The 26663-nt window shown below is 36.5% G+C and overlaps 1 protein-coding gene across 1 annotated transcript; it reads left to right on the forward strand.

Annotated features, from left to right (window-relative positions):
• The first annotated feature begins 23292 nt into the window (after window positions 1-23292).
• On the forward strand, window positions 23293-24207 carry LOC148203639 (uncharacterized). The gene is made up of 4 exons (XM_088107692.1): window positions 23293-23301; window positions 23398-23436; window positions 23628-23765; window positions 23893-24207. The coding sequence occupies exons 1-4, from the start codon at window positions 23293-23295 to the stop codon at window positions 24205-24207; spliced, it is 501 nt and encodes a 166-aa protein (XP_087963818.1).
• Window positions 24208-26663: the final 2456 nt, after the last annotated feature.

Consider the following 26663-nt stretch of genomic DNA (forward strand, 5'->3'; position numbering starts at 1 on the left):
GGACCAAAACCTTCAATGAAGATGTATGTCATACAACGACTATGTAAAATAATCACAAACTAAAAGATACGTAAACTGAATGTACCAAACCTTAGAGGAATAGCCATCAAGTGTCGGAAAACATCTTGGATCACCTCTTGGATACTTCTCATCTCGTTCTCCCATTTTTGTGGATGGGTTGTTGTAGCTGCCCTCCACATAAGCTTCTTAAGATTCTTTCCAGGGAATTTCTTCCTGAAGTTGGCATATAAATGCCTTACACAAAATCTGTGTGCAACTCTAAGAACAACATCTTGTACAACTTGTAACAGACCCTGTGAATGAGTCATAAAAAAGTTAGCTGATATTGATTTAAAGTCATTTCTATAAGATAAAAGAGAATAAATATAGTAGAGATTACCTTCTGTTGATCTGATATCAAAGTAAGTGAAGAACACACCTCAGGTCCACCTACGTCTTCAATGAGTAGCTCCATAAACCATGTCCAAGCTCCTTGTTCTCAACCTCTACGACGGCATATGCGAGTGGAAACATTTGGTCGTTTGCATCTCGACCCACAACAGTTAATAGCTCACCATGATGTTTGCCTTTCAAAAAGGCTCCATCAAGGCCAATGATGGACCTCTTCATCTTCACTTTCTTCATCTTCATACTAAATGTAGAAAAATTCCCATACCCCTCTTCATCTTCACTTTCTTCATCACTTAGGTCAGGAGAAGTTAAGTCCTCAGATTGCCATTCATCATTGAACAAACTGGAATCACTAATCTCATCTTCTTCCATATCTGATTTAGACCAAAGTAAAAAAGGTTCAACCTCAACCTCCATATTACCAGCACTTTCACTGAATTCACACTACACATTTATGTTTACTAACCCATCCTCACTATTCATCTCACCATCACGTGATGTACTCCAATCACGGACTTCTACTTCTATATCCTCGAAGTCTTCTACTTCTATTGTGTAAGCCCCACCATCCTGTGCTTCTATCCTCTCAGCCTCAGCATGACATTCCTCAACCCCTATCCTCTCACCCCCAACTTCATCTGCGTTTGTCCTCTCAGCCTCAACATGACATTCCTCAACCTCTATCCTCTCACCCTGAACTTCATCTTCATCTGCTTCTGTCCTCTCAGCCTCAGCATGACATTCCTCAACCTTTATCCTTTCACCCTCAACTTCATCTTCATCTGCTTCTGTCGTCTCAGCCTCACCATCAACTTCCACAACCTCTATCCTCTCACCCTCAACTTTATCTGCTTCTGTCATCTCACCCTGAACAACAACAACTTCTATCCTCTCACCATCAGCACATACCCTCTCACCACCCTCATTCACCTCAAGTGCAACTTCGTCACCTCCTTCATCAACATTGTACTCAATCATGTGAATCACATCAAGTTGAGACACAATGTGCATAAAATATAAATGAACTCGTCCATTTAACTGAGCTAAAGTGACCATATGCATAACACCTACGTCATCACACAAGGCTTCTAGCCTATCATCTAATACAGGACCACATCCAACAGAAAACCACAAGTCCTTAAATCCATCGTACCCAAGACTTTTGACTACACTCACTACAACAAAATAACTCCATAAGTCAGAATCAAAATACATTGTATCACTTTCCCCTTCATACTTCAGGCAACCGTCATTGACGAACTTTCCCTCATGGTGAATAACAACCTCTATATCGCCCATCACACACAACACAATCAAGAATATTCTACACCTAGAAATAACCCTAAAACGACAAAAAACACCGCTTATTAAAGTGATAATGACAGAACAAACAAATTGTAACTATGAGGGACATGGGGCACCACTAGCGCAATATGCAAACACCACATTTTCATATCTATCTATAGTAGAGATACTAACCTTCCACCAAATTCCACTCGAACCACTTCACGCACACGTAGAACGACTTCGCGATTCACGTCAAAACTCCAATAACGAAGCTCGAAAGCCCTAATGAAGTCTCTATCCTCTCCACTAAGAACTTCGCATTGAACGACTTCGCATTGCACTCTCCTCTCAGATTTCTAATCCCAAATTGAATCCCAAATTCTATTTCATTGAACCCTAAATCCCATTTCAGAATTCCCTAATATTATATTATTACATTTTACCAAATTCCACGCATAAAGGCCTAAACCATGCCACGTTTCAACTCTCAGAATGCCACACTTTAAAAAATTGACACATCAACCTCCCACCTATGCAAAAACTTAACCCCGTTTAGTAAATTTAACGACAGGAGTTCAATTGATTTAAATTAGCACTTTTAATGATTCAATTAGAGATTAAAAAAAAAGGATCAAAACGGAAAAAACCCACAAAAATAGGGACAATTAAAGCGTTTAAAACTATTATTTTTTATAAGTGAAGTTTTAAAGTATATGATAAGACATATTAATATAATCGTTTTTTTGGAAAACGTAAATTATTCTTAACCACTCCAATGTACTTGCATATTTTCTGTATTTTGGATAAAAGTAAAATAAAAAGCTAAATAGAAATAGAAAGCTGTTTTATTTTTCTAACAATTTTTATAGTGTAACTAATTAGTGTTTTATTGTTACTTGCAACATCATACCGTAGTACTTCACACAAGGGAAGTAATTATTTAAAACAATTACGTAACCTGATATATATATATATATATATATATATATATATATATATATATATATATATATATATATATATATATATATATATATATATATATATATTAATGGACGTGTGATTGTAAATTAGTATATAACCGACAATTCATATTAAATGGTGATTTGCGAAAACTACTATTAAGTTTTCAGTATTGTATTTATAATTTGTATCATGCAATATTGTAAAGATTAAATGTATAATTAAATTATTTTATTTTTAATTCTGTATACTAATTTCTTAAAGAGACTTTAAAATATATAAGTATTTTTGTAGAATTTAAGTTTCCTGAATAATATGTTAAGGAAAAATCGTAAAAAAAAGGTAGAAAATGAAGGATTGAGCGTGTGATAGAGCGAAATGTTAATTAGAAGGAAGGAATGAGTGGGGTTTATGTGAGGAAAAAATTGTTGGCGAGAGTGCGCCACGAGGAGCCGACCAATGATACATAATCACTCGTTCCTCTTCAACTCATTCCTCGCCATTATCACAAACAATGAGGGCATCATTGCAACAAGGACCATAAAGCAATATGGTCCCCTCTATCCTACCCTTCTTCCTTTTATAAATGCTTTCAAATCTTCTCCCATCGATTTGCTTAATTTGTTGATAAGGACATGCACACCTCACATGTTCATGCCATTATTCTTGCATGCTAGTGACAACTATCACGGGTTAGGCTGCTGTCGGTAAAACCAAAAATGCTAATGAAACCATTTTTATTGGATTGGTTGTTAATAGACTTATTTTTTTATAAACCAACATCAACAATAAAACAACATCGGAATGCCTTTCTTATAATAGAAGTTGTTCCAAAACATTATCATATCAAAACTTTGGGAAAAAATTACAATGATTGAGTTATAAATTGTATTCTTTGGAGTGTATGTTTATACAGTAAAATGAAATAAATGTGGAGTAGGTGAAAGAGGCAGTCACTAAGTGAATAATGAGCGTTTCTTAAAGTGATTATGACATATGGTATGGTTTGGAGCTTAAGAGGGGAAGGTTTATCTATCAACATTCATTCTCCTTAAATTCCACCTTTCTGATGCGACTAATCACTTTCTGATGCTACCCACTTTTGCCTTTTATTTTTTCCTTTGGAAAGAGGAACACAGAAAGAGTGCTTAGTCAGCGTTGGACGAGAATGGGAATTCAAATTACACTTGAAATGGAATGAATCTTGGTCTCATTCAGATGTTTCATCACACACTAAGCTATTATATACCTATCTATCTCTGTCACTATGTATGTACAACAGATTGGTTCCTTTCGTTCGGTTCTTTTCAAGCTTAACACAACACGTGTAGTCTAGTTAGGCCTCACCCATAGCCCACTTTTAAGTTTCCTTTTCTTTTTCTTTCATTTTCTTCAAAGATTACAATTTTCTTTCACAATCTATATCATAATCTATTTCCATATTTTTAATCTCTCCATTGCATATACGTACATTATAACAGTTACGTAACTCACGTAATATTGAGTTTGGAATAAACTTAAATATATTATAAATATATTATAGCTGCCGTGAATAGTTAATGTATTTTAGGTACCTATCGAAATTAATCTTTGAAGTTCTAAGTTTTATGAATAGGTAATGTGTTAGTGGTTTTTAGTTGTTTGTAACTGTTTTTTTTTCCTGTTTGGAGTAAAATGGTTAAGAATGAGTCTATAAATTGTATTGTTAAGTGCATGAATAATACAACAAGGTAAATCAGTTTATTCACAATAGAGATTTATTGTCTATTGATTGGTACGAGAGTTTAACTTGAGTGTTTAAGTGTTCTTTTGAGAAGTTTGAGTGACATGATCAATCTTATAAATAGTATGTTATTGTCAAGGATTACAAAAACTGACAAGTATGACAATTGAAGTCAACAATCGAAGGCTATTCATGGTGTCCAAGATAATTGAAAGGTGGTTGCACTAGTAGGATAAAGAGAAAAGGCACCGGTTAGATTTGGTTATAGGCATCGTTTTTACAACCGAGGCATATGTGAGCGAGGTAAAAAGGCCAAACTTTATGACTCGGTTACGGACCGAAATAAAACGAGATAGAAATATGCCTCGGTTCTTAGATAACCGAGGCAGTAGCGTGTTTTTTATTATTTGTTCAGATTTAGGACTCAATTCATCATGCCAAAAAGAACTAAGATTTCCCAGCTAAAGAATCTAAAACAATAAAAGAAAACCATACAGGAATCAAACAAGAAACAACACACAATATTACAACAATGTTAAACCATTGATTGAACAATCTAAAACAATCAAAAGAAAACCATACAGGAATCAAACAAGAAACAAGACACAATATCACAATAATGTTAAACCATTGATTGAATAGAGTTTGACAAGAAACAACTAAAACTAATGAGAAGAAACTCAGAAGCAGAAATGAAGCAGCACCTCCCATCAATGACCAAGAAGGAGTATAGAACACCGATCCAAACCAGAGAACCGTCAGAGCAGCTGCAAACGCTACTGTCTAGGTGAGGGTAGCAGCGACTCGCGGTGAGGAGTTTGACGACAAGCGCCATGGCAGAGACGACGGAGGGCTCGCCGATCTGGAGCGGTGGATCTGGATCTGGAGCGGTGGATCTCGCCGATCTGAAGATCTGCATCTGGAGCGGCGGATCTGGATCTGGAGCGGCTTGACCCTTTTCTATTTCCGGCGGAGGTAGCAGTGCAGAAGCACCAACGGGGGATCTGGATCTGGAGCGGCTTGGCCCTTTTCTATTTCCGACGGAGGCAGCAGTGCGGAAGCAGCAACGACGGATCTGGAGCGGCTTGGCCCTTTTCTATTTTCGGCGGAGGCAGTAGTGCGGAAGCAGCAACGGCGGAGGCAGCGACGGCGGAGGCTACAGCGACGGCGAAAGATGGAGTCGTTGGAGGAAGCACCACAGGCAGCAGCGGCGAGGCGGGGCATCAATGGGCGGAGCACTGGCATGCGGAGAGCAGGAGGAAGGAGAAGCACGCGTAGAGGAAAAATAGGAGAGCAAAGGAAGGAGAAGCGCGGATTAGGTTAAGTCTGTATAAAGTGGAGAGGTATAGGCATCGGTTGCCTAGTCACCCGAGGCAATAGGGCCTTTTTTCTGAACTGGGTAGTGGTATATGCCTCGTGTCTTGAATTAACCGGTGCCATATCATTATTCTACCTCAACTCTTAGATTAACCGATGTATATAACTTTATACGCTTCGGTTTTCACATAACTGAAGCCTATATAGCGAATTAAAAATCCCATTTTTTACTAGTGTTGAGGATGGTTTTGTAGAACTAGAAAGCTCTATATGCTATACCAATGCCTATAATAATGCATTAAAGACAACACACATGAAGGACAAGGTAGTCCTATACATATTGTTCTGAGCTATCGATGAGTTTGACTTTGAGAAGATTGCAAGTGTAAAATCTTCAAAAGAAACATGACATATATTGGAGAAGGCATATAAGAGGGATGATCGAGTGAAGCAAGTTCAACTTTAAATACTCAAGGGAAAGTTAGTGAGAATGAAGATGAAGGAGACTGAAGGATTAGTTGAGTACATAACTCAGGTTGAAATGTTGATACACCAACTCAACTGAAATGGATAGATGTTACCCGCTAGCCAAGTTGTGGAAAAGATCTTTTGGTCGCTAACATATGACTTTGAGAACATGGTATGCACAGTTGATGAATCCAAGGCTCTATCAATGCTCTTGGTTGAAGAGCTTATCGAGTCTCTTGAGGTATATGAGCAACAAAAGAAGAAGATTGTGGAGTCCCTTGAACAAACACTTAAACCAAAAACAACAATCAAGGGGAGAAGGTGTTTTGTACTCAAGACACTTGAGGCCAAGGAAGGGTTCGAAGAGGTAGAAGAAATGGTCTTGGAGGTAGACATCTTGGTCAAGATGAAGAAAAGGAGCAACATAGCCAAAAAAATTGACACGGATGAGGACAAGGTCAGTGGAAAAAAGGTCGTTCTAGCAACTCAAATGTTTAGTGCTTCAAATGTGGCAAGTAGGTCGCTATGCAAAGGATTGTAACTCGAGTAGGTGTTACAATTATGGTAAGGTTGGGCATTCTATAAAAGAGTTTTGATCTGAAAATAGGAGATAAGAGACTACCATCTTTCTAAAAAAGATGTTGAAGAAAAAGAGGGGTTGTTCATGATGACACAAAGCTTAGGTGTTGTCCTCAACTTGACAAGTAGCTTAGGAGCCAAGCATATGCAACTTAACAACTCGATAGGACAACCAACAATTCAACCAACTCGGTGAGGTACCTTGACATAAGTGTAAGCAACCACAAACAATCAAGTTTTCAAAGACCTAACTAAAGTAGAAGATGGGCACTTGTCTTTGTAGAGATGATTCAAAGGTTGTAATGGAAGGTCGAGGAAGGATCTAGTACTGGTAGAAGGATGACTAAGTTGGGGAAATCTAAGATGTGTACTATGTACCCGATCTCAAAAGTAATATTTTGAACATTTGACAATTGATGGGGAAAGGTTACTTAATTTTAGTGAAAGACTGAGTACTGCACTAGAAGAACAAACTCAAACATTTGATTTCCTGACTAGAAATAAAGAAAAACTAAATGTATAAGCTGAACTTAAAGACCGTCCGAGAGAAGTGATTGAAACTTGATGTGAAGGATGAGGAAATGAGTGACACTTCTGGTTTATTCACTTGCATTTTGATGGGATGACCGAACTGATGAAGAAAGCTATGGTGCATAGACTATCAAGCATGGACTTCAAAATTAAAATTTTTGTAGAGTTAAAAGAAAAGGAACAACGATCTAATTCATATCAATGTGGACCAATTACCTGTGATATTTCATTGGTAAATGGTATTTTATTTCTTTCGTAGATGAGTTTTTACGAAAGATATGGGTATACTTCTTGAAGGAAAAGTTTGAGGTCTTCAAGAAGTTTAGGGTGATGGTGGAGAAAGAGATGGGCAAATGTGATATGGAAGAGTTCACATCAATTGAGTTCATGAAGTATTATAAGCAACACGATATAAGAATATATTTGATAGCCTTATATTCCCCACAACATAATGGTGTAGTTAAGAGGAAAAATTGAACTATTTTTGATATGGCTCGGTCCATGTGAAAAGTAAGAATATACTAAAGTAGTTTTGGACAAAAGTCATACAATGTGCCATTTATCTTCAGAATAGGTGTCCCCATTTAAAGTTGAATCAGAAGACACCATAAGAAGTATGGAATGGACAAAAACCAAGTGTGTCTCATCTTAAGGTGTTCGATAGTGTAGTGTATGGCCATGTACCAGTTCAACAAAGAATGAAACCTCGACGTAGGAGCAAGAGGTATGTGTTTATTAAGTAAGATGAGAATACAAAAAGCCTACAAAATGTTAGACCCAATAAAATAAAAGGTGATAGTAAGTTGTGATGTTCGAGGAGATGAAGCTAGTGAGTGGAGTTGGAACAACTCAATCAAAGATATCAGTGGAGATATGAGCTCATCAATTGCTATACCACTGGCTATAACAAATCTTGAAATCACTGATGAGGAAGATGAACCACGATGGCCTAGAATTCGAACCTTGCAAGACTTGTATGAGTCTATTGAATAGGTACATGTTGTTTGTATTTTGGTAGATTTTAAGAACATAACCTTTGAAGATGTTGTGTAAGATGAGAAGTGGAGGCTTGAAATGGATGAGAATATCAATACAATTGAGTGGAACAATATGAGGGAGTTTTTTCGATCTCCCAAAAGGAATTCAGTCTGTTTGCTTGAAGTAGTATATGATAAGTCAGCTATAGTAAAAAGGAAGTACAAGTCGACCATAGTGAAAGCAAATTCGACCATGAACAAAGCGAAGAACCTAACTCATATGAAATATTATGCAAAGAAAGCAAGGGACTGTAATTCAAATAAAGTCCTTTAGTGTCAATAACAACATCTTCAAATGGCACTAATCATTATCTACACTTGACGCAAGCCAACAAATAGGCTTTGACTCTAGCTAGAAGTTGTCTCTTCTTGGAAACATCGGGAAGAAATTATACAAGTTTCTTCATTTAAGGAAGCCCAACCCAACCAAACCACACATCCAAGCCAGCCACCACCACCATAATCACATATAACTATCTCCGCCACCTTTCTTTTTTCCTTTAGGTCATGATGTTCTCTCCATACCTTTTTTGATGTTTATCAAATAAGGGGGAGAAATAATGTTAAACACTAATAGGTTATTACATTCAGGGGGGGAATGTAATGATAGGTTATTGTAGATAAGGGAACACATCTTCCATTCGTGTTAAAATATTTATCTGTTGAAATATAAAATATCCATTTTGTTCCTTGTCTACTTTGATATACATATGACTTAGATATGATATTTATGCTTTGATACATGTATGAATATTTATGCTTTGATACACGTATGAACATTTATTCGTACTTTTTGCTTTGATACACATGTGAACATTTTTGCTTATTTATGCTTTGATATACACATAAGTTTTTGTTTATGCTCTGATACACATAAATGAATTATGACTATTGGAAGTCATATATTATTCATGATTGATCTTGAATAGTATAATAAACGTATGATCCTTGACACTACAAATGACATCTGATTTGATAATTTTTAACGATATGCTCTGATACTCAGTAAAGAGAAATTGATGAAATATTTGGTTGCTTATATTTGTTTGCTCTGATAAATATCCAATATGATACATATACACAATGTACACACGCTCTGTTAATCCAGAGACTAGACTAAGTACCTGCAAAATACTAGAAGGGGGGGTTGAATAGTGTTAATGGTAAAGTTCTTTTCGCAAATCTTCTGATATAGTACGTTAGTCAAGTTTTGGATTTGTCAAACAAGTTCCTAGATGCTCGACTTTGTAAATAATTATAAAGGATAATTTCTCTTAACGTTTTATTCAGAGTGTATACTGTAGTGTTTGTAAGAACTTCCTTAATTGAATAATAAACATTTGGTTCAGAAAGTTCTTTTATGTAGAGATAAAAGCGCAACTGCAGGTTTTAGAAGAGAAGTGTGTCAAGAGAAAATTAATAATTACACGGATAATTTTATATTGGTTCTTTCCAATTGAGCTACGTCCAGTCTCTTCCGTAGAGGGATCCACTATAATCTTCAACAAGATTACAATTGAGTATTCGCATCATTCCTAGTGTTTTCAGTCAACGATGAACCTCTTGTTACCGTAGACTGGATGAGTATTCTCACTATTCCTAGTCTTCCCAGTCAATGAATAACCTCCTATTACCCTAGACTGAATGAGTATTTGCACCACTCTTGGTCTTCTCAGTCAGCGAATAACCTCCTGTTACCCTAGGTTGGATGAGTATTCGCACCACTCCTAGTACTAAGAAACCTTATCTAGATTTTCTTAACTCAACTGACTTTAACAAGTGTTTTAATTTTCTTTCATAATTGCAATCAATGATTTTTTACAAGTTGTTAAGACTACTACTCTTGTAGAGAGGATGTAATTACAATACAATGTAGTCTAAACACTCGCAGGTGTTTCTTTCTTTTTTGTTTCTCTCTTTCTTACAATTTTTAAGCAAATTATGCAATGAAGCTCGAGAGTATTACTTTTCTTCTTTTCTCTTCTATGCTGTTTTTGCTCAAATATTCTCTTTTTCTTAAGCTATTTCTATGTTTTTCTTTTGAACGCTTCTTAAAGGATGAATATTATCGTTGTATACTATCCTCTTAATTCTTCATTTGAATGATCTTCTATTTAAAGGCTCTTGGATAAGTGTCTGTTATGCTAAGCTCTTGGCCTTGGTTCTTGTGTCTTCTGTTTTTTCGTGTACAACAATCATTGGTTAAAGCCAACTTGTCAGAGCAAACATGTTTTTTCATTACTTTGCTTGAAGTAGGTTGTACTTTATTTTGGATACTATTTCAGGCGAAGAACATTATGTGAATATCTATTTTGTCTCTAACGTCCAATTCTGATATTTTAATTTGAAGCTTATGGATGTGTGCATAGTAGGTTATCTGCAAAGAATATAGTAGATTGTGCATGCAAGAAATATGTATTTTCTCTTATCACTTTTGTTGTTTTTGAACGTTGAGTATTTAATGTCATTTAATGCTTGCTCAGAATAACAAAGTGCGTTTTTATTTCCTACTATTGAGGTAGCATTCGGCAATTAAGTTTTGCTTATAAAGATACCAAGCATTGAGTAAAGACTTCGTCGTTGGACGAAGTAATAGTTTAGATCATTGTGTCATTTAGACTGATGTAAATGCTTTTTGTGATTTTGCCTTTTTAGAGCAATAATGTTTAGCATTGTTTGTGTTTTCTTTGGTGTTTTAAGTTTTAGTTCTTTAGAATGTTTTTGTCAACGACATTTTCTAGACATTGTTTCATTTTCATGAGTTAAACTAAATAACCTTTGGGTATGATGAGCTTTACATGTTTAGCTTCAACTCGCTTAGATGTTTTTTACTTAATAGTTGTTTTCTGTTTCCTACAATCCTAAGTGATTTTCTAAGGTTTTTCTATATTTGGGGATTTTGATTCTAGTCTTATATTTCTTTCTATGGTATATCCAGATTATTACTTCGTTTAATGTTATTTGGTTAAATTTCAAAACATGAGAGCGTGTAGGCGTATAGACAATTTTGTCTTAACATAGACTATCTAGCAACTTAAGTTTTAAAGTTTAACAAAAAGCATTAAACGAAATATCGCTCTGAATGAAAGACTGTTTTAAAGAAATGGCATCTAAGAGAAAATTATTTTGGAACATCTTTTCTAGACCAAAACAAGCTTAAAAGAACGTTTTATAGACTATATTGTCTAAAAGACAAAGTTCTATAAACAACATCTAATGTAAAGGAAACATCTATCAATTAAATAGTCTCTTCTATTGTAAAATAACTCTTTCAAACTTACATTGTCTAAACAGACAATGGTTTACAAGCAAGTGTCTTACTAAAAGAAATGTCTATCTCAATGCAAACACTGAAACTTAAAATTTGTTTTATTCAAAAAGTGTTAATTGAAGAAAACGTCTTATGGAATATATCGTCTAATGAAAGTCCACTAAACACTACATATCTCAAACAACTTTTGAAAAGTATATAATAATTTTACATCGTTTGATAATCATATGTTGAATGCTTTACCAAACGATGCATTTATTAATGAGTTGACAAATGACAAAATGTTTTGAACATGCAATACATCTTAACGTTTATCAATGTTCAAAATATTTAATGAATGTACCATAAATTGTTTCAATGCTTGTATACCTTGTTCTGGATATTGGTGAAGATCACAAAAAGTACAAATACTTTATAAGAATTACTACAAACAAGATGAAGACGTTGAGAGATATGAAGAACATTCTGATAATGTTTTCCTTGAAGTCTTTGACTATGACATATCGTATAAGCTTTGTTTTGATAAAATATATGTCAAAGCAGTGTACCTTTGTAAAGTAGACTTGAGTCTGACTTCTCAACTAAAAACGTGACCAATTATACATGAAGTTAACCTCTCTATCTGATGGTCATTTCTCAAGAAAGTATAAATAGATAGAAACTCGAAGAGAAGAAAGATAAGAACGATACCATAGTTAATTCTTGAACGTTTATACAAGCTTGTTGTTGCTCTATATCGTCTAAAGTCAATTTTCTAAAGAAAGAATCTTTGCAAAATCTTATATTTCATTGTATTGTTTTTATCCTCTCCTTGATAGTTATCAATCTATATTTGTTCTTAACACTCACCACTGCAAAAAAGGTCTTTAACGTTTGTCATTTTGGACATTCAACGTCCAACCTAGTCCTGACGTCTTATTGGGAGATGTCAATTGACATCAGATTACACGTGGATAGATGTCAATTGACGTCGATTTTAACACTAACCGACGTGCAGTTTGTTTTTTTAAAATAAATTTGTTTTTACAATAAAATCACACTTGAAATACAAAAAAATGATCTCAACACATCATAAATTTTATATATTATGTGTTTCAAGTGATTATAACACTAAACAATAACCTACCAAAATACTATCATTCTTGAAGGGTTGAAAATGGAAATCACCAAAAGAGAATGGAAACAAGCAATGAAGAATATGCACAAGCAATGGAGATGGAAAGCGCCACCATCAAGGTCTGAGAACTTGTGCACAAGAAACTGCACCAAAAGCCAATGTAAACGAGTTTTAATCGGTGCAAATGAAAGATAATGGTTCCAAATGTAATGTAATCGGTGCAAATGAAAGATAATGGTTCCAAATGTAATGTAATCGGTGCAAAAGGATTTAAAAAATGATGAAAAGAGAAAGAAAATTTACCTGAACGTTAATGGAAAACGAGAAAGCAAGATAAAGAAGATGAAGGCAGTGAGAGAGAAAACACGTAACTGATGCTCGCGTTCCGAAGTAGGTGAAAATAAGGAATTTGACGTCGGCCCCCTCCCAGCCAATGTCAAATTGCTTTAGATGTCGGCTCCCCTTCCAGCCGACGCCTAAGTCATTAAAAAATTCATATTAGCCCCTAAAATGAGGTATTTTCGAACTTTTTTTATGTCCGTGAGTGGGGGGCCGGCATCTAATTCAGATTAGACATCAGGGGACCTATAGCCGACGCGTAAAGTCAATAGAAAAGTGACTTTTCAATTATGTTTGAAACCATTTAACGTCTGTGGGGTAGGGAGACGATGTCTATAACGTATTTGACGTCGGGGACCCCTATAGCTGACGTCTATAATGGCGTTTTATTTACAAAACTGTCACCTGTCATTTTTTACGTTGAATTTTCGTTTGTTAGACATTAAACGCGTAACGTTAAACACTATTTTTGTATATTCTGAAGAGAATTAAAATACTTGGCATTTAGCTCAATTGAGTTAAACAGTCTAGACAATTGTCTAGGGTTGAACCAGAAGTAGTTAAACTCAGACTAGTCATGTTTCCTAGGTGAACCAAGAGCAATGTTAATACTCGTTGTAAACCTGAAGAGGTAAAACTTGTGTAATCTTCTTGAAGATTAGTTGAACCCCTTAACAATTCTTAAGGGAGAACTGGATATTGCTTAGGTTGAGTGAAGCAGTATAAAATTTATGCTTTATTACTTTGTTCTTTATAATTTTTAGATATATGCCTTTTATAAAAACCAGCGTCTAATCAAATCTTTACAAGAAATAACTAGATATATGTTAAATGATTTTAACTCTTCTAAACACTTCTAGGATGAAGTAATCAATACAACTTGCTATATTTAGAATAGAGTTTATATAAGACCCATCTTAAGAGAGTTATAAATAGACGAAAACTTAAAAAGAAGATACGAAGGATACGATAGTAAACTCTTGAATGCTCATACAAGCTATTGTTTTATATACACCATTTATAAAATACAATGTCTAAAGATCTTATTTAAATTATATATATATATATATATATATATATCTCTTATAATCCATTAGACGCTGCTTTGCGAAAGAATTTTAAAATCACTATCTACCCCTCTAATGTTTAACTATAATATCAACAAAGTCAAGAATTACCTATCTTGTTGAGAAGTATCATATTGTCAAGAAGTCCCATCTTGTCATAAATACTAATCTTGCAAAAAAAATACCAATTTTGTCAATAAGTACCATCTTGGGCAAAAATATCAAATAAGGTTAAGAAGTGTCAAACAAAGTTAAGAAGCATCACTCAAAACCTATAAGTACTAATATTGTCAATAAGTACTAGGAAAAATCAAGAACACCTTAAAAAAGTGTTTACATAATCAATCAAATGATAACAAATATTTAAGATCAATTATCAAACTAAATAACGACTAAATTAAGATTAAGAATGACATGGATTCGTCTATAAAGTTCATGTAAGTAAAGATCCACTAAGAATAGTATAAATAAGTAATTAATACAAAGGTATTAGACACAAATACTATTGTTTATTCTATGATGCATTATTATTCACACACATTAGCTTAAGTGACAAAGTATCTTTCCAGATATTCTACCAAAAAAAAAGATATAAAGGGTGAAGCCTCTATGATTGGAACACTTGAGACTAAGACGGTAAAATAAATATGAACTAAAGACTTCCAAATACTAAAATTAATCAACTACGAATGAATGATCTTATAACTCAGTCTTATATATTAGTTTTCTTATATGACAATTTATAGAAATTACTCACAACAAAAATTGTAAAACAAAATTGATTCTACAAATAGTTTAAATTAAAAAAGTTAAAATTTAAATTTTAAAAATAATAATAATCAATACTCATTAAATAAACTCATTTAAAAAAGTATGTCCCAATAAAAAATATAGGACTTTAAAAAATAATAGAATACTAAAAATCTTAACAAAAAATTATTATTTGGCTTAAATTCTTCTTCGTCCCCATGTTAAGAGGTGAATTTCTGTTTAGTACCTAGTTTTAAAAATGTAGACATTAGGTCCCAAAGTTGTCAAAATTGTATGAATTGAGTCACTTCCGTTAAATGGGCAATAACGGGGTTAACTTCCAATTCACGTGGCAAATGAATCTGCATTTTTTCTTCTCTCTCCTCTGCCTTTTCCTAAACCAGGTACTAAACAGAAATTCACCTCTTAACATAGGGACGAAGTAAGTATTAAGCCTTATTATTTTAATAAAATAATATCAGAAATACATAATAATATTTTTTTCTACAAAATATAAATTTATTTATATAATAAAATTTGTGTAGTTTTATTTTTTTTACCTCATTTTATGTTTATTAGTTAGTTGATCACTTAATTTTATTAAATGCTTCTAATGCAATAATTTATGAGTTTATAAACCAAAATATTATGAGCTACTTGCTAGCTAGTGTATTCAAGTTTTCTCTTTTTTTTCAATTCAATTTTTAGTTTTAATCAAATTTAATTTATTTATAAAGACTTAGACTGGGATAGAATATAGAAATAATTTATGAGCATGAACAATGATTGATCTAAAATAATATAATTACAGCAGAAGCGTGCAAGAAGAGATGAGAATGACGACTGCGATGAAATGATGCAAAGGTAGAAAAGCAATCTCTTCCTTCAAGTTAAAGGCTAAGCTTTTATTATTCATGAACTCAATGGTATCTGGTGTGCGTGTGCAGAGACGGAACATAACCAATTTAGAAATATCACTTTAAAAAATTATCCACATTTTTCATTTAAAATATGATAGTTTTAAAAGAATCACTAGTACAAAACGTGGAAAAGAAGGCGCGTCGCAGTTTTCTGAAAACCGAAGTATATGTAAAGGCGGTGGCATTTTTGTAATTTAAATTAACTTATAGGTCTCGGTTTCTCTTGAACCGGGGCATAAATGCCAAATTACCTCGGTTAATGATTAAAAACGAGGCATAATTCTTTTTCAAATTGACCTACAACATCGGTTGAATTGGACAGAGACAGTAAAATGAGTATAGACATCGAGTTTGATAAAGAACCGAGTCAGTATTATTTTTTTAGACATTGGGTTTGATAAAGAACCGAGTCAGTATAATTTTTTTATCTTCAACCACGAAGTGCAGTACCCTAATCTCCAGTTCGTCTTTCTCTGCTCCGCGCAGTTCTTCTTCCTTTGCTCCCACTCAGTTCTTCTTCCGCCGCTCCGTTATCGCCGCGCATCCAACCTGCTCCCGCGGCCCATGGCCGCATCGCCGTTGTCCCACCCCCAAACCTCTCACACCTTCCACCCCCGCAACCCTAACCCCACCACCAATCAGAACCGCCACCGGACGCTATCTCGCTCCGCCACGGGAAGCGATCTAGACGTGATCTTTCTCCGCCACCGGACGCAATCACGCTCCGCCACCGGACGAGATCTGGATGCGATCTCGCAACGCCACCGGACGAGATCTGGACGCGATCTCGCAACGCCACCGGACGAGATCTGGACGCGATCTCGCAACGCCACCGGACGAGATCTGGACGCGATCTCGCAACGCCACCGGACGAGATCTGGACGCAATCTCGCAACGCCACCGGACGAGATCTGGACACGATCTCGCAACGCCACCTGACGCAATCTGGACACGATCTGGCTCCGCCACCAGACGCGATCTCGCTCTACCACCGGACGCGATCTGGACGCGATCTGGCTCCGCCACCGGACGCGATCTCTCTCCTCCACCGGATGCGATCTCGCTCTGCCCCCTCGTTGAACTGGCACCGCTTCCTTGCTCTCGTCTCTCGCTGTCATCAATCACGACACCGCTTCCGCCGCACCTCTGGCCTGGGTTCGTTCCCTAGGAGGAGACCCACCTGGGCCGGGTTCGTTCTTTCTTTATCAATTGTTTTAGGGTTGATCGTTGTCGTTTTGTGGTTGTAGGCATCACCAACACCATTCAAAATATTGTTCAATTTTTTTTCAGAGTTTTGCTATTGGTCCATGGAGTGCGGTTGTCCAATTGGCTAATACAAGATGGCAGCCCATCACTATATCGAGTGGTTCATGAAAGGCTCCTTGCTATGTACATTTGTGCTGGTCATGGAATTGAGGTAGAGAAAAAGTTGAGGGAGATGAAGCTTTGGAGATGAAGCTTTGGAGATGAAGCTTGTGGGTAAGGAAGCTGATTGACATCTTTGTGACATTGTTCTTGCCATTTGTACTTCACAGAAATTGGGCAATGCCATTTCGTGATGAGTCGTGATAGTCTAGGAGGATATCTTTTGCATCTTGGTGATTTGTCTGATGTCTTGATTGAGAAGATTATCCTTGTTTCTTTTGTTTGAAGAGGTTGGCAACATTTGATATTATGATGATTATTGCACTACTCAGTGAAAACTGACAAATTTTAGATTATAGTATATGTTATATTAATTTTAGATTATATGATATTGATGTTTTATTGTTTCATTGTTACAGTATAAGTTATATTAATTTATTTAAGATCTAAAGTAGAACACTGAAAGAAGGACTTTGTTTTATAGGATGAATGTAAATAGCATTTTTTTATTGAATTTCTCAAGATATTACCTCGGTTCAAAAGAGAATCGAGGAAAAATCCTACTATTTTTGTTTCGGTCCACAACCGAGGCAAAAGGAGTAGACTTTTTACCTCGTTCGTATATGCTTCGGTTCCAGAACCGCTGTCTATAGGCAAAAACAACCGATGTTGTATCTCTTTACTGCACTAGTGAATTATCATGACTCAAACTTTTATGATTGATTGATTACTCTTTTATGAGATTTAGTTATTTGTATTAGCTATTCTTAATCCTGAAATTGTATCTTTGATTATAAATACAGTTCTCCTTCAAAGAATAAGACAACAAATTAGTCTTTCTTCTAATTTCGTAACATTATTAGTTTTATGTTTTATAACATTCTTAGTACGATACTTTAACCAACTGAATAGTGAAGGTGTTTTTTATTTAAGGACAACATTATGTGTGTCTTAAGCCAATTTTTTCTAATTTTTTCCTTATTTACAATTTTATCTTATTTTTCCTTATTTAACTTTATCAATTTTTATCTTTGTTTTATTATTATTATTTTTTTTTTTTATGATTATAATGATGATTATTTATATTTGATTATTTTTTAACATTGTATATTGTTACATTAATTTTATAGTTTCATATATGAAATATGATTGTTATTAAGATATTATGTGCTAGTTGTAAACACGTCAAACTTTTGCAAAATTGAATTTGTGGTCTTGATATTATAAGGAAGAATTACTTATTTTGAATATTAGATATTGGAATATATTTAGATGCAATGGATCTAAGATCCATTTAGATGCAACAGGTCTTGGTGATTCCATTAAAGAAAGAAATAAAGCATCTAAGCTTTGATTATTGCCATATGGATGGTATTCATCTTAATATTGTTTGTTGTTTTCTTTGTTAAACCAGATGCATTGATCAGTGTATTGACGTTGGAAGTGTTAAGAAATAGCTTTTATATATATATATATATATATATATATATATAATAGCAGAATAATCTACGTGATAGGTTTTCAGTTTATTTTTAACAAAATTTAATTTAAGGTAAATTTTTTATCGTATTTTTAGTATATATATTTGATTCAGAATATGTATATCTAATCTTGGTATTATGTATAGGTATAAGAATCATTTTTTCTTGTATTATAGAATGTATATGTGAACTAAGTGTATCATGAGAATGTATCACTATAAAATAATGTAATATATGATGAATATTTTTATGGCAGTTTCAAAAGGCTTCATTAATTTCTAACGGTTTTGACAAGAAACTGTAGTTAAGTTTTAATTTATTTACTTTTTTCAAATAATTTTCCAACAGGTTGGTAAACAAAACTTGTAAGACTTGGGAAAATTAGATATCTAGAAAATGTGGTAATAATGAGAGTCGTTATTTAAAAACAAGAAAATATAATTTTTTATAAGTGAAGAGTAACATAGTTGGGTAGCTCCTTATTATGGATTGATGGTTATGTGTTTGATTCTTGCTACGTGCATAATATTTATTTATTTTATTATTTGTGTTATGTTCAATGGTGATATTTATAATAATTGTTGTGCATTGTTTGCTAAAGTATGAATATGTTATTGTGTTTGATTAATTATAGTTTTAAGCATTTCTTTTAGGTCTTATCATAGGAAAACATAAGAAGAATATACCTGTAGTTTTGTATAATTGTTGTTGGAATGTGAGATTCTAGTTATTTTAATAATTAGGAAAAATATACAAATGTGGTTAACTATTTTAATGGTTTTTTATTTATATTTTGTTACTATATGGCAAGACAAGCTAGCCTAGCAGTTGGAGCATATGGAAGAGCGGCGAAACCGAACGGTCATGATAGTCGTTGAGCAAAGTTAAAGTGTAATCAATGTGGTAACTGCCATTGATGGATGAATAACGTTTGCATTAATAATAGTTAAAAGGTCAATTAATAGGTTTGATTCTTGTAAACCCTATAAGTAGAGGTTTTAATCTAGGTAAGACGAAGTTTTCAGAATTCATTAACATAGACCTATATACGAAACATATCTGACTTGAGCGTCGAAGTGTCTTCTGCAGATCAATCCCCTTCAAACCGATCGGTCGAGCAGAGCAAGGAGAAGAGTGAATGTTCGTTTAGGAAGAAGAAGTTTGCAGGTTTAATCCTCGTCCCTATCTAGCAGAAACATTTTGGCGTCCACCGTGGGGCCGAGGATAGCAGAAGAAACCTAGTTGAGACCAGAGGAATGACAGAACAACTAAACCCGTTGGTACTAGTCCAAGAGATGCAGATGCAAGCCATGTAGGAGGAGATTGCAACTTTACGAGCAGAGGGCGCTGCGGGGCAAAGAGAACAATCAATTCATTAGTCGGTGGTGCCTACTCATGATCCTACAATAGAGCACGTTCAAATTGAACCAGAGGGAACCAAGCAGGAGGCGAACAATTCTAGGACCCGAACGGCCCGTACGGCTACCACTGATCAAGTCGGGGGGCTTCACCTAGTTATAGTGGCTATTATGGAGGAACCGATGCTAGAGAAGATGCCTCCAGCGTTTAACAAATACGACGAATCAAGTGATCCAAGTGAACATCTCAGAACATTTGTGGATGCTATAGCGATATACTTGCCCAATGATTTGGTGTGGTGTAGGGTATTTTCCCTATCTCTTAAAGGAGAAGCCCAAGCATGATTCCATTCTCTACGCCCTTGTACCATAGATTGTTTTGGTACGTTAAGGACTTTATTCGAGTAGCAATTCGCTTCAAGTCGAACACAAAATCTTACTTATCTAAAGCTGACTAAAATAAAGCATAAAAAAGATGAAACCTTGAGACACCTTATGGACAGATATAATCGTACCTTTCGGCAGGTGAAGGACGTTGGTAAAAAGTTTACTATGAGTACTTAAGGTCTGGTCCTTTTGCAGACAACTTGTTCGCACGATCGCCTACGACCTTGGGGGAGATACAGGAGAGGGCAGTCGAGTTTATTCGGATCGAGAAGATGCGTGCCTTTCAAAAAAGGCAGCATGATGAAATTGCGTCATCTTCAGGTCAAGAGCGAAAAGATGGCAAACGGACATTCGTGCAAGATGAACGACGTGGAGGTCCAAAGTATAAAGATGGCCCGAAAGGACCCAAATTCAATCAGTACACTCCTATGAATGCACCGAAAGAAAGAACCTTGGATGAAGCCTTGAGCGCTGATCTCCTCCCACCTTTGAAGAAAAAACCAACTCCAAAAAATGTAGATGGTAGGAAGCATTGTCTCTATCATCATAACATGGGGAACACCATAGAAGAGTATAACACTTTGGGATATAATAGAGGAGTTGGTAAGAGTGGGGAATTTAAGGAAGTACATGGGAAACAAGCAGGGGGAAAGAAGCCCCGGTCGATATGACCGTAGGGATGAACGACAATCCGTTCGTCACATCAGAAGTCCAAGCCAAGATTGACAGTTGTGTGCCCACATCAATACAATTTATGGAGGCTTTGCTGGGAGAGGATTGTCAGCCTCAATAAGGAAGAATCACTTGAGGGATTTGAAAAGTGTGCATAGGGTAGACGTGAAGAAACGTTTGATGCCACCAATCACGTATTTTGACAAGGATTTTCATGCTCTCGATCCTGAGCAAGATGATCCTATGGTGATAACTGCAGTAATCGCTAAGTACAGTATGGGCAAAGTCTTGATCGACCAAGGAAGTTCGGTCAATATCCTTTACTGGAAAATGTTTCAGCAAATGAACTCGTCTGAAGACTTGATTGTACCCTACAATGAGCATATTGTTGGGTTTGTGGGAGAACGGTAGGCACCAGAGGAAACGTGGACCTGAGAACATGTTGGTACTAAGCGGGAAGCTAAAGAGTTGAGGGCTAGATTTTTATTGGTAGAGGCCAATACCCCGTACAATGTGCTTATAGGCAATCCCTGCCTAAATGCTTTTGGGGTAATAGTTTTAACGCCCCATCTAACCCTTAAGTTTCCATCGAAAAAGGGCAAAATTTGTACTGTTCGGGCATACCAGAAGGTTTCACGAGAGTGTTACTTCGCAGGATTGAAGGTTGAACCCTTGGCCTCTTGGTGTAGAACCAGGCGGTCAGAGTGGCTATGGCGGATTTAGATCCTAGAACCAATACAAATGACCGAATGGAGCCCCTAGATGAAACAAGACAGTTCGATCTTGGACGTTTGGAAAACCAATTTACTTCCATCGGTAGTGAATTGATGGAGGAGAAAGCCAAGTTGCTCGGTAGGGAGCTGAAACGCAACAATGATCTTTTTGCTTGGACTGCGGTTGACATGCCAGGAATTCATTTTAAGATCATGTCACACAAGCTGGCTTTATTTAAATAAGCTCACCCAGTGACACATAAGAAAAGGAGGCTAGGAGAAGAGAAGAGGTGGCGATAGAAGTTGAGGTCAAGAAGCTTTTAGAGGCGAACTTTATTCGTGAAGTCAGATACACAACTTGCTGACAAACGTTGTGATGGTCAAGAAATCGAACGAGTAGTGGAGGATGTGTAAAAATTTCATAGACTTAAATAAAGTTTGGCCGAAAGACGCATACCCTCTTCCTAGCATTGATGCCTTGGTAGATGGACCTTCGGGATACCAAGTTCTAATTTTTCTTGATGCATATTCAGGGTACAACCAAATTCTGATGTACCTTCCTAATAGTGAGAAGACAATTTTTATTATCGAACGATCAAATTACTGTTATGAGGTAATGTTGTTCGGTCTTGAAAATGTGGGGGCAACTTACCAACACCTAATGGACAAGGTGTTTCATAGTCAGATCAAAGGTGCATGGAGGTTTACGTAGATGATATTGTCATACGAAGCTGATCGGTAGATGATCATGTCAAAGATTTAGTTGAGGTGCTCGGTCAGGTGCGTAAATATGGAATGAGGTTGAACCCGGCCAAATGTACCTTCGGAGTACCCGCTGGTAAATTTTTAGGCTTCATGTTGACAGCCAAATGAATAGACGCTAACCTCGGCAAGTGCAAAACTGCTGCTAGAAATGAGAAGCCTGCAAAACCTTAAAGAGGTACAACGGTTAGTGGGACGACTTACCTCGTTATTTCGATTCATTCCAAAATTGGCCGAGCGTATCAAGCCTATTGTAAAGATGATGAAGAAGAATGTCAGGACAAGCTAGGATGATTGATGCGAGGAAACTTTCGGAGAAGTAAAGGGTATTCTGGATAGTCCACCTGTGATGGGTCGAATTGATCCAAAGCATGATTTGTAGTTGTTTTTAGCAGTTTTGGAAGAAACGATTATTGCGGCTTTGGTGGAAGAAAGTCCGGAGTTTAAACTTGTGTATTTTATTAGTAAAACTCTTCAAGACACGGAGACAAGGTATAAGCAAGTGGAGAAGATAGCCTTAGGTCTAGTCACAACTGCATGACGACTGAGGCCTTATTTTCAAGGCCATCACATTGCTAAGATATTGCGTAAAACAAGATTTGGGTGGTAGGATAGTAGGCTGGTCAGTAGAATTATCAGAGTTTGGCCTACGTTTTTAGGCACGCGGGTCAGTTTGAGGACAACACTCAAAAGATTTTGTAGCTAAATTAGCTTTCCATGGAGAAGAGCCTTCGCAGCCTTGGAAAGTCATTGTAGACGGATTAGCTGACAGCAATGGCGGAGGTGCAAGAGTTGTTTTAGATCACTCGGTACTTGTTTATAAGTGGTGACCTTTACAAGTGAGGATTCTCTACTTTGTTGTTGACATGTTTTTCACAGGAAGAAGCCGAGTATGTCATGAAAGAGTTGCACGAGGGGGTAATAGAATGCATACTAGGCAGCGAGCCCTTCGTGCACAGGCCTTACGAGTAGGATACTACTGGCCAACGATGGAAAAAGATTGCAAGACATTCGTTTAAAAGTGTGTAAAGTGTCAAGAGCATGAGAACAATCTCAACCTGTCACCGGTATACTTGCATAACTTGATGTCTCCTTGGTTGTTTGCACAGTGGGCAATGGACATTGTTAAACCTCTCCTGATCAGGCAATTGCAAAAGAAGTTTCTCCTGGTAGCTATTGACTATTTCACGAAGTGGGTAGAAGCGAAACCATTACCTACTATAATAGCACCACAAGTTCAGAAGTTTGTATGGACAATCATTTGTCATTTGGGCCTGACACAAACGATATTGGGAGACAACAGTCGACAATTTATAGATAGACGGCTGACAGATTTCTATTCAAATTTAAGAATTAAGCATTTCACTAGTTCAGTTGAGCACCCTCAACCGAACGGGCAAGTGGAGGCCGCTAATTAGGTCAGTGTCTCAGTTGAAAAGGAACTTGGGAAATGTTAAAGGAGCTTGGGTTGATGAGTTTTTAGAAGTCCTTCAAGGATATCGTTGTACACTGCACTGTACCACAGGGGAAATACCCTTTAACCTGACATATGGAACTGATGTCATGTTACTAGTGGAGGTTAGGGAACCAACACTTAGAAGAAAATTGAAGGACATGGGGATGAATCATGATCACCTAAGGGCAAAATTGGATATCCTTGCGAAAAGAAGAGAAACGACAAATGTCTAGGCAAAAGCTCAAAAGAGATTGATAGCCCATCGCTAAAACACCAGGGTAAAACCGAGACAATTCACGGAAGGAGATCTAGTTTGGTGAAAGAAGGGAGAAGCTCGAAGAAACTGGGCGGAGGGAAAGCTAGCTATAAACTGGAAAGGCCCCTTCAAGGTCGTTGAAAACCTAAAAAATGGAGCATATTATTTGGAGCATCCGACCAGCAAAGCTATACCCAACACTTGGAATGCATCGCACCTTAGATTTTATTAGAGTTAAAAACTGACGATGTAATATTGTGTGTTATTCAATTATTAATAACATTAGGTGTTTTCCCTTCAATTTTCGAGCAAGTAATGCAAAAAAATTTCGACTTAGGGAACGTTCTAAGTGAACTCCTAGAGTCCACCTCTCGGTGAAGAACGTTTTCGTAACTCTCACCTTAGTATTCTCAACTCAGGGAACGTTATAAGTGAACTCCTAGAGTCTGTCGATCGGTAAGGAACGTTTTCGTAACTCTTACTTGAGCATTTTTTACCTAGAGACGTTCTAAGTGAACTCCTAGAGTCCTCTGCTCGATGAGGAACATTTTTGTAACTCTCACCTTAGTATTCTCGACCTAGGGAACGTTCTAAGTGAACTCCTAGAGACTGCCGCTCGGTAAGGAACATTTTCGTAACTCTTACCTGAGCATTTTCGACCTAGGGAACATTCTAAGTGAACTCCTAAAGTCCACCGTTCGGTGAGAAACGTTTTCGTAACTCTCACCTTAGCATTTTTGACCTAAGGAACGGTCTAAGTGAACTCCTAGAGCCCACCGCTAGGTAGGAACGTTTTCGTAACTCACCTTAGTATTCTCGACCTAGGAAACGTTCTAAGTGAACTCCTAGAGTCTATCACTCGGTAAGAAATGTTTTTTTAACTCTCACTTTAGTATTTTTGACCTATGAAAACGTTTTAAGTGAACCTCTAGGGTCTTAACGATCGGTAAAATGTGAAAGCTAAAGATGGAATAAAAGAAAAGCCAAGGTAATACATAGATTCATTTGTAAAGTTGTACAAAAAACTTAAGAGGCGAATAACTATATAAGTAAAACCCTTATGCAAAAGGTGTTGATGGATTGGCAAGTGTACCAAATCGCACAAGTAATATAAAATGGTACGACCAAGTATCGTATCCCAGAGGACTCTCGGCACTAAACAGTTGTGTGATAACTAAATTAATTAAGACTTAAATAAAACGAGATTGTTGGTTTCAAATGCAAAGACATAAAATTAAATATGAATGCAAATTGATCAATAGTAGAGAACACAACGATGAACGGAGGTTGTTTATAAAATGAGATGATTATGTTGTTAGGGTTTGATTTCACCAAGTTTACTCTCATGTATATAAGAATTCTTCTTTTTACATTAATGTTAACGTTACTCACTAAATTACTTAGAACCCGATCCCTCGACGCAATAAGCCTGCCTTAATTCCTAGTTTGTGCAATTCCTAGCGTTCCTAGAAAATTAAGTCTGAAGATCAAGAGCTTAAGACGACCGAGTACTCATACCCTCATCCTTGAGAAATATTACCCTTGGGAGAATTCAACAAGAACCTGAATTGTAAGGGACCTCCTGACACTCATGTAATTCATAAATCATGCTACTAAATGAGTTAAATAGAGCAAGCATTGAAACAAATGAATTCCCTAACAATTAATGAAAAAGCATATAAATTAAGAATCAATTCAAATACATGAGAGTTCACAAGGTTACATCATTCTCCAACAACAAATAGAGTTTAGTTCCCCATAGACATGGAGAAACTAGATGAACAATGGAAAAGCATGAGATAGAAGAACCCTAAAAGTAGAAGAAGAAGCTCCCGCCTCCAGATCTGCCTTCAGAGAGTAGAAGAGTGTGTTGTTGTGTTGCTCCAGCCAGAGATACAAAACCTAGAGCGCCTGGGTCCTTTAAATAGAGTCAGAAAAGAGTAGAAACAGGGCCCAGTCCAAAAGAGTCGAAACAGAGCAAAAACTGGGCCGGATCTATGACGAGCGACGCTTGGGCGCACCATTTAGGGCGCCCGGGCGGTGGACGTCGATTTCCGTAGGGCTTGAGCCTTCAATTGGACGCCCGGGCTTCGAGGGCCGACGCTCGAGCGGCGTAGGAGGGCGCCCGGGCGACGGACGTTGATTTTCTACGCTTAAGCCTCCATGCAGGGGGGCCAAGCTTCGTGCGGTTCCCCCTTCTGGTGCTTTTCCAGACCTTTTTGAGCTCTATCTCCTTAGCACTTCATCTCTGCTTCCTGTATTAACTCATTTTCTATCAAAACAAAGGGAATTAGTCATAAAATCATCAAATTCAACCTCAACTCTCTTATTCACACAACTTAATGAAAAAGCATGAGTCTAAGCAAGTTTCTAAGTGAAAAAGGGTGTATTTAGTATCAAGATTACAACACAAATAACGATATTTTCAACTGT

This window comes from Vigna umbellata, chromosome 2 (assembly GCF_029865625.1).
Source record: "Vigna umbellata cultivar VRB3 chromosome 2, Vumbellata_1.0, whole genome shotgun sequence".
NCBI classification, from domain to species: domain Eukaryota; kingdom Viridiplantae; phylum Streptophyta; class Magnoliopsida; order Fabales; family Fabaceae; genus Vigna; species Vigna umbellata.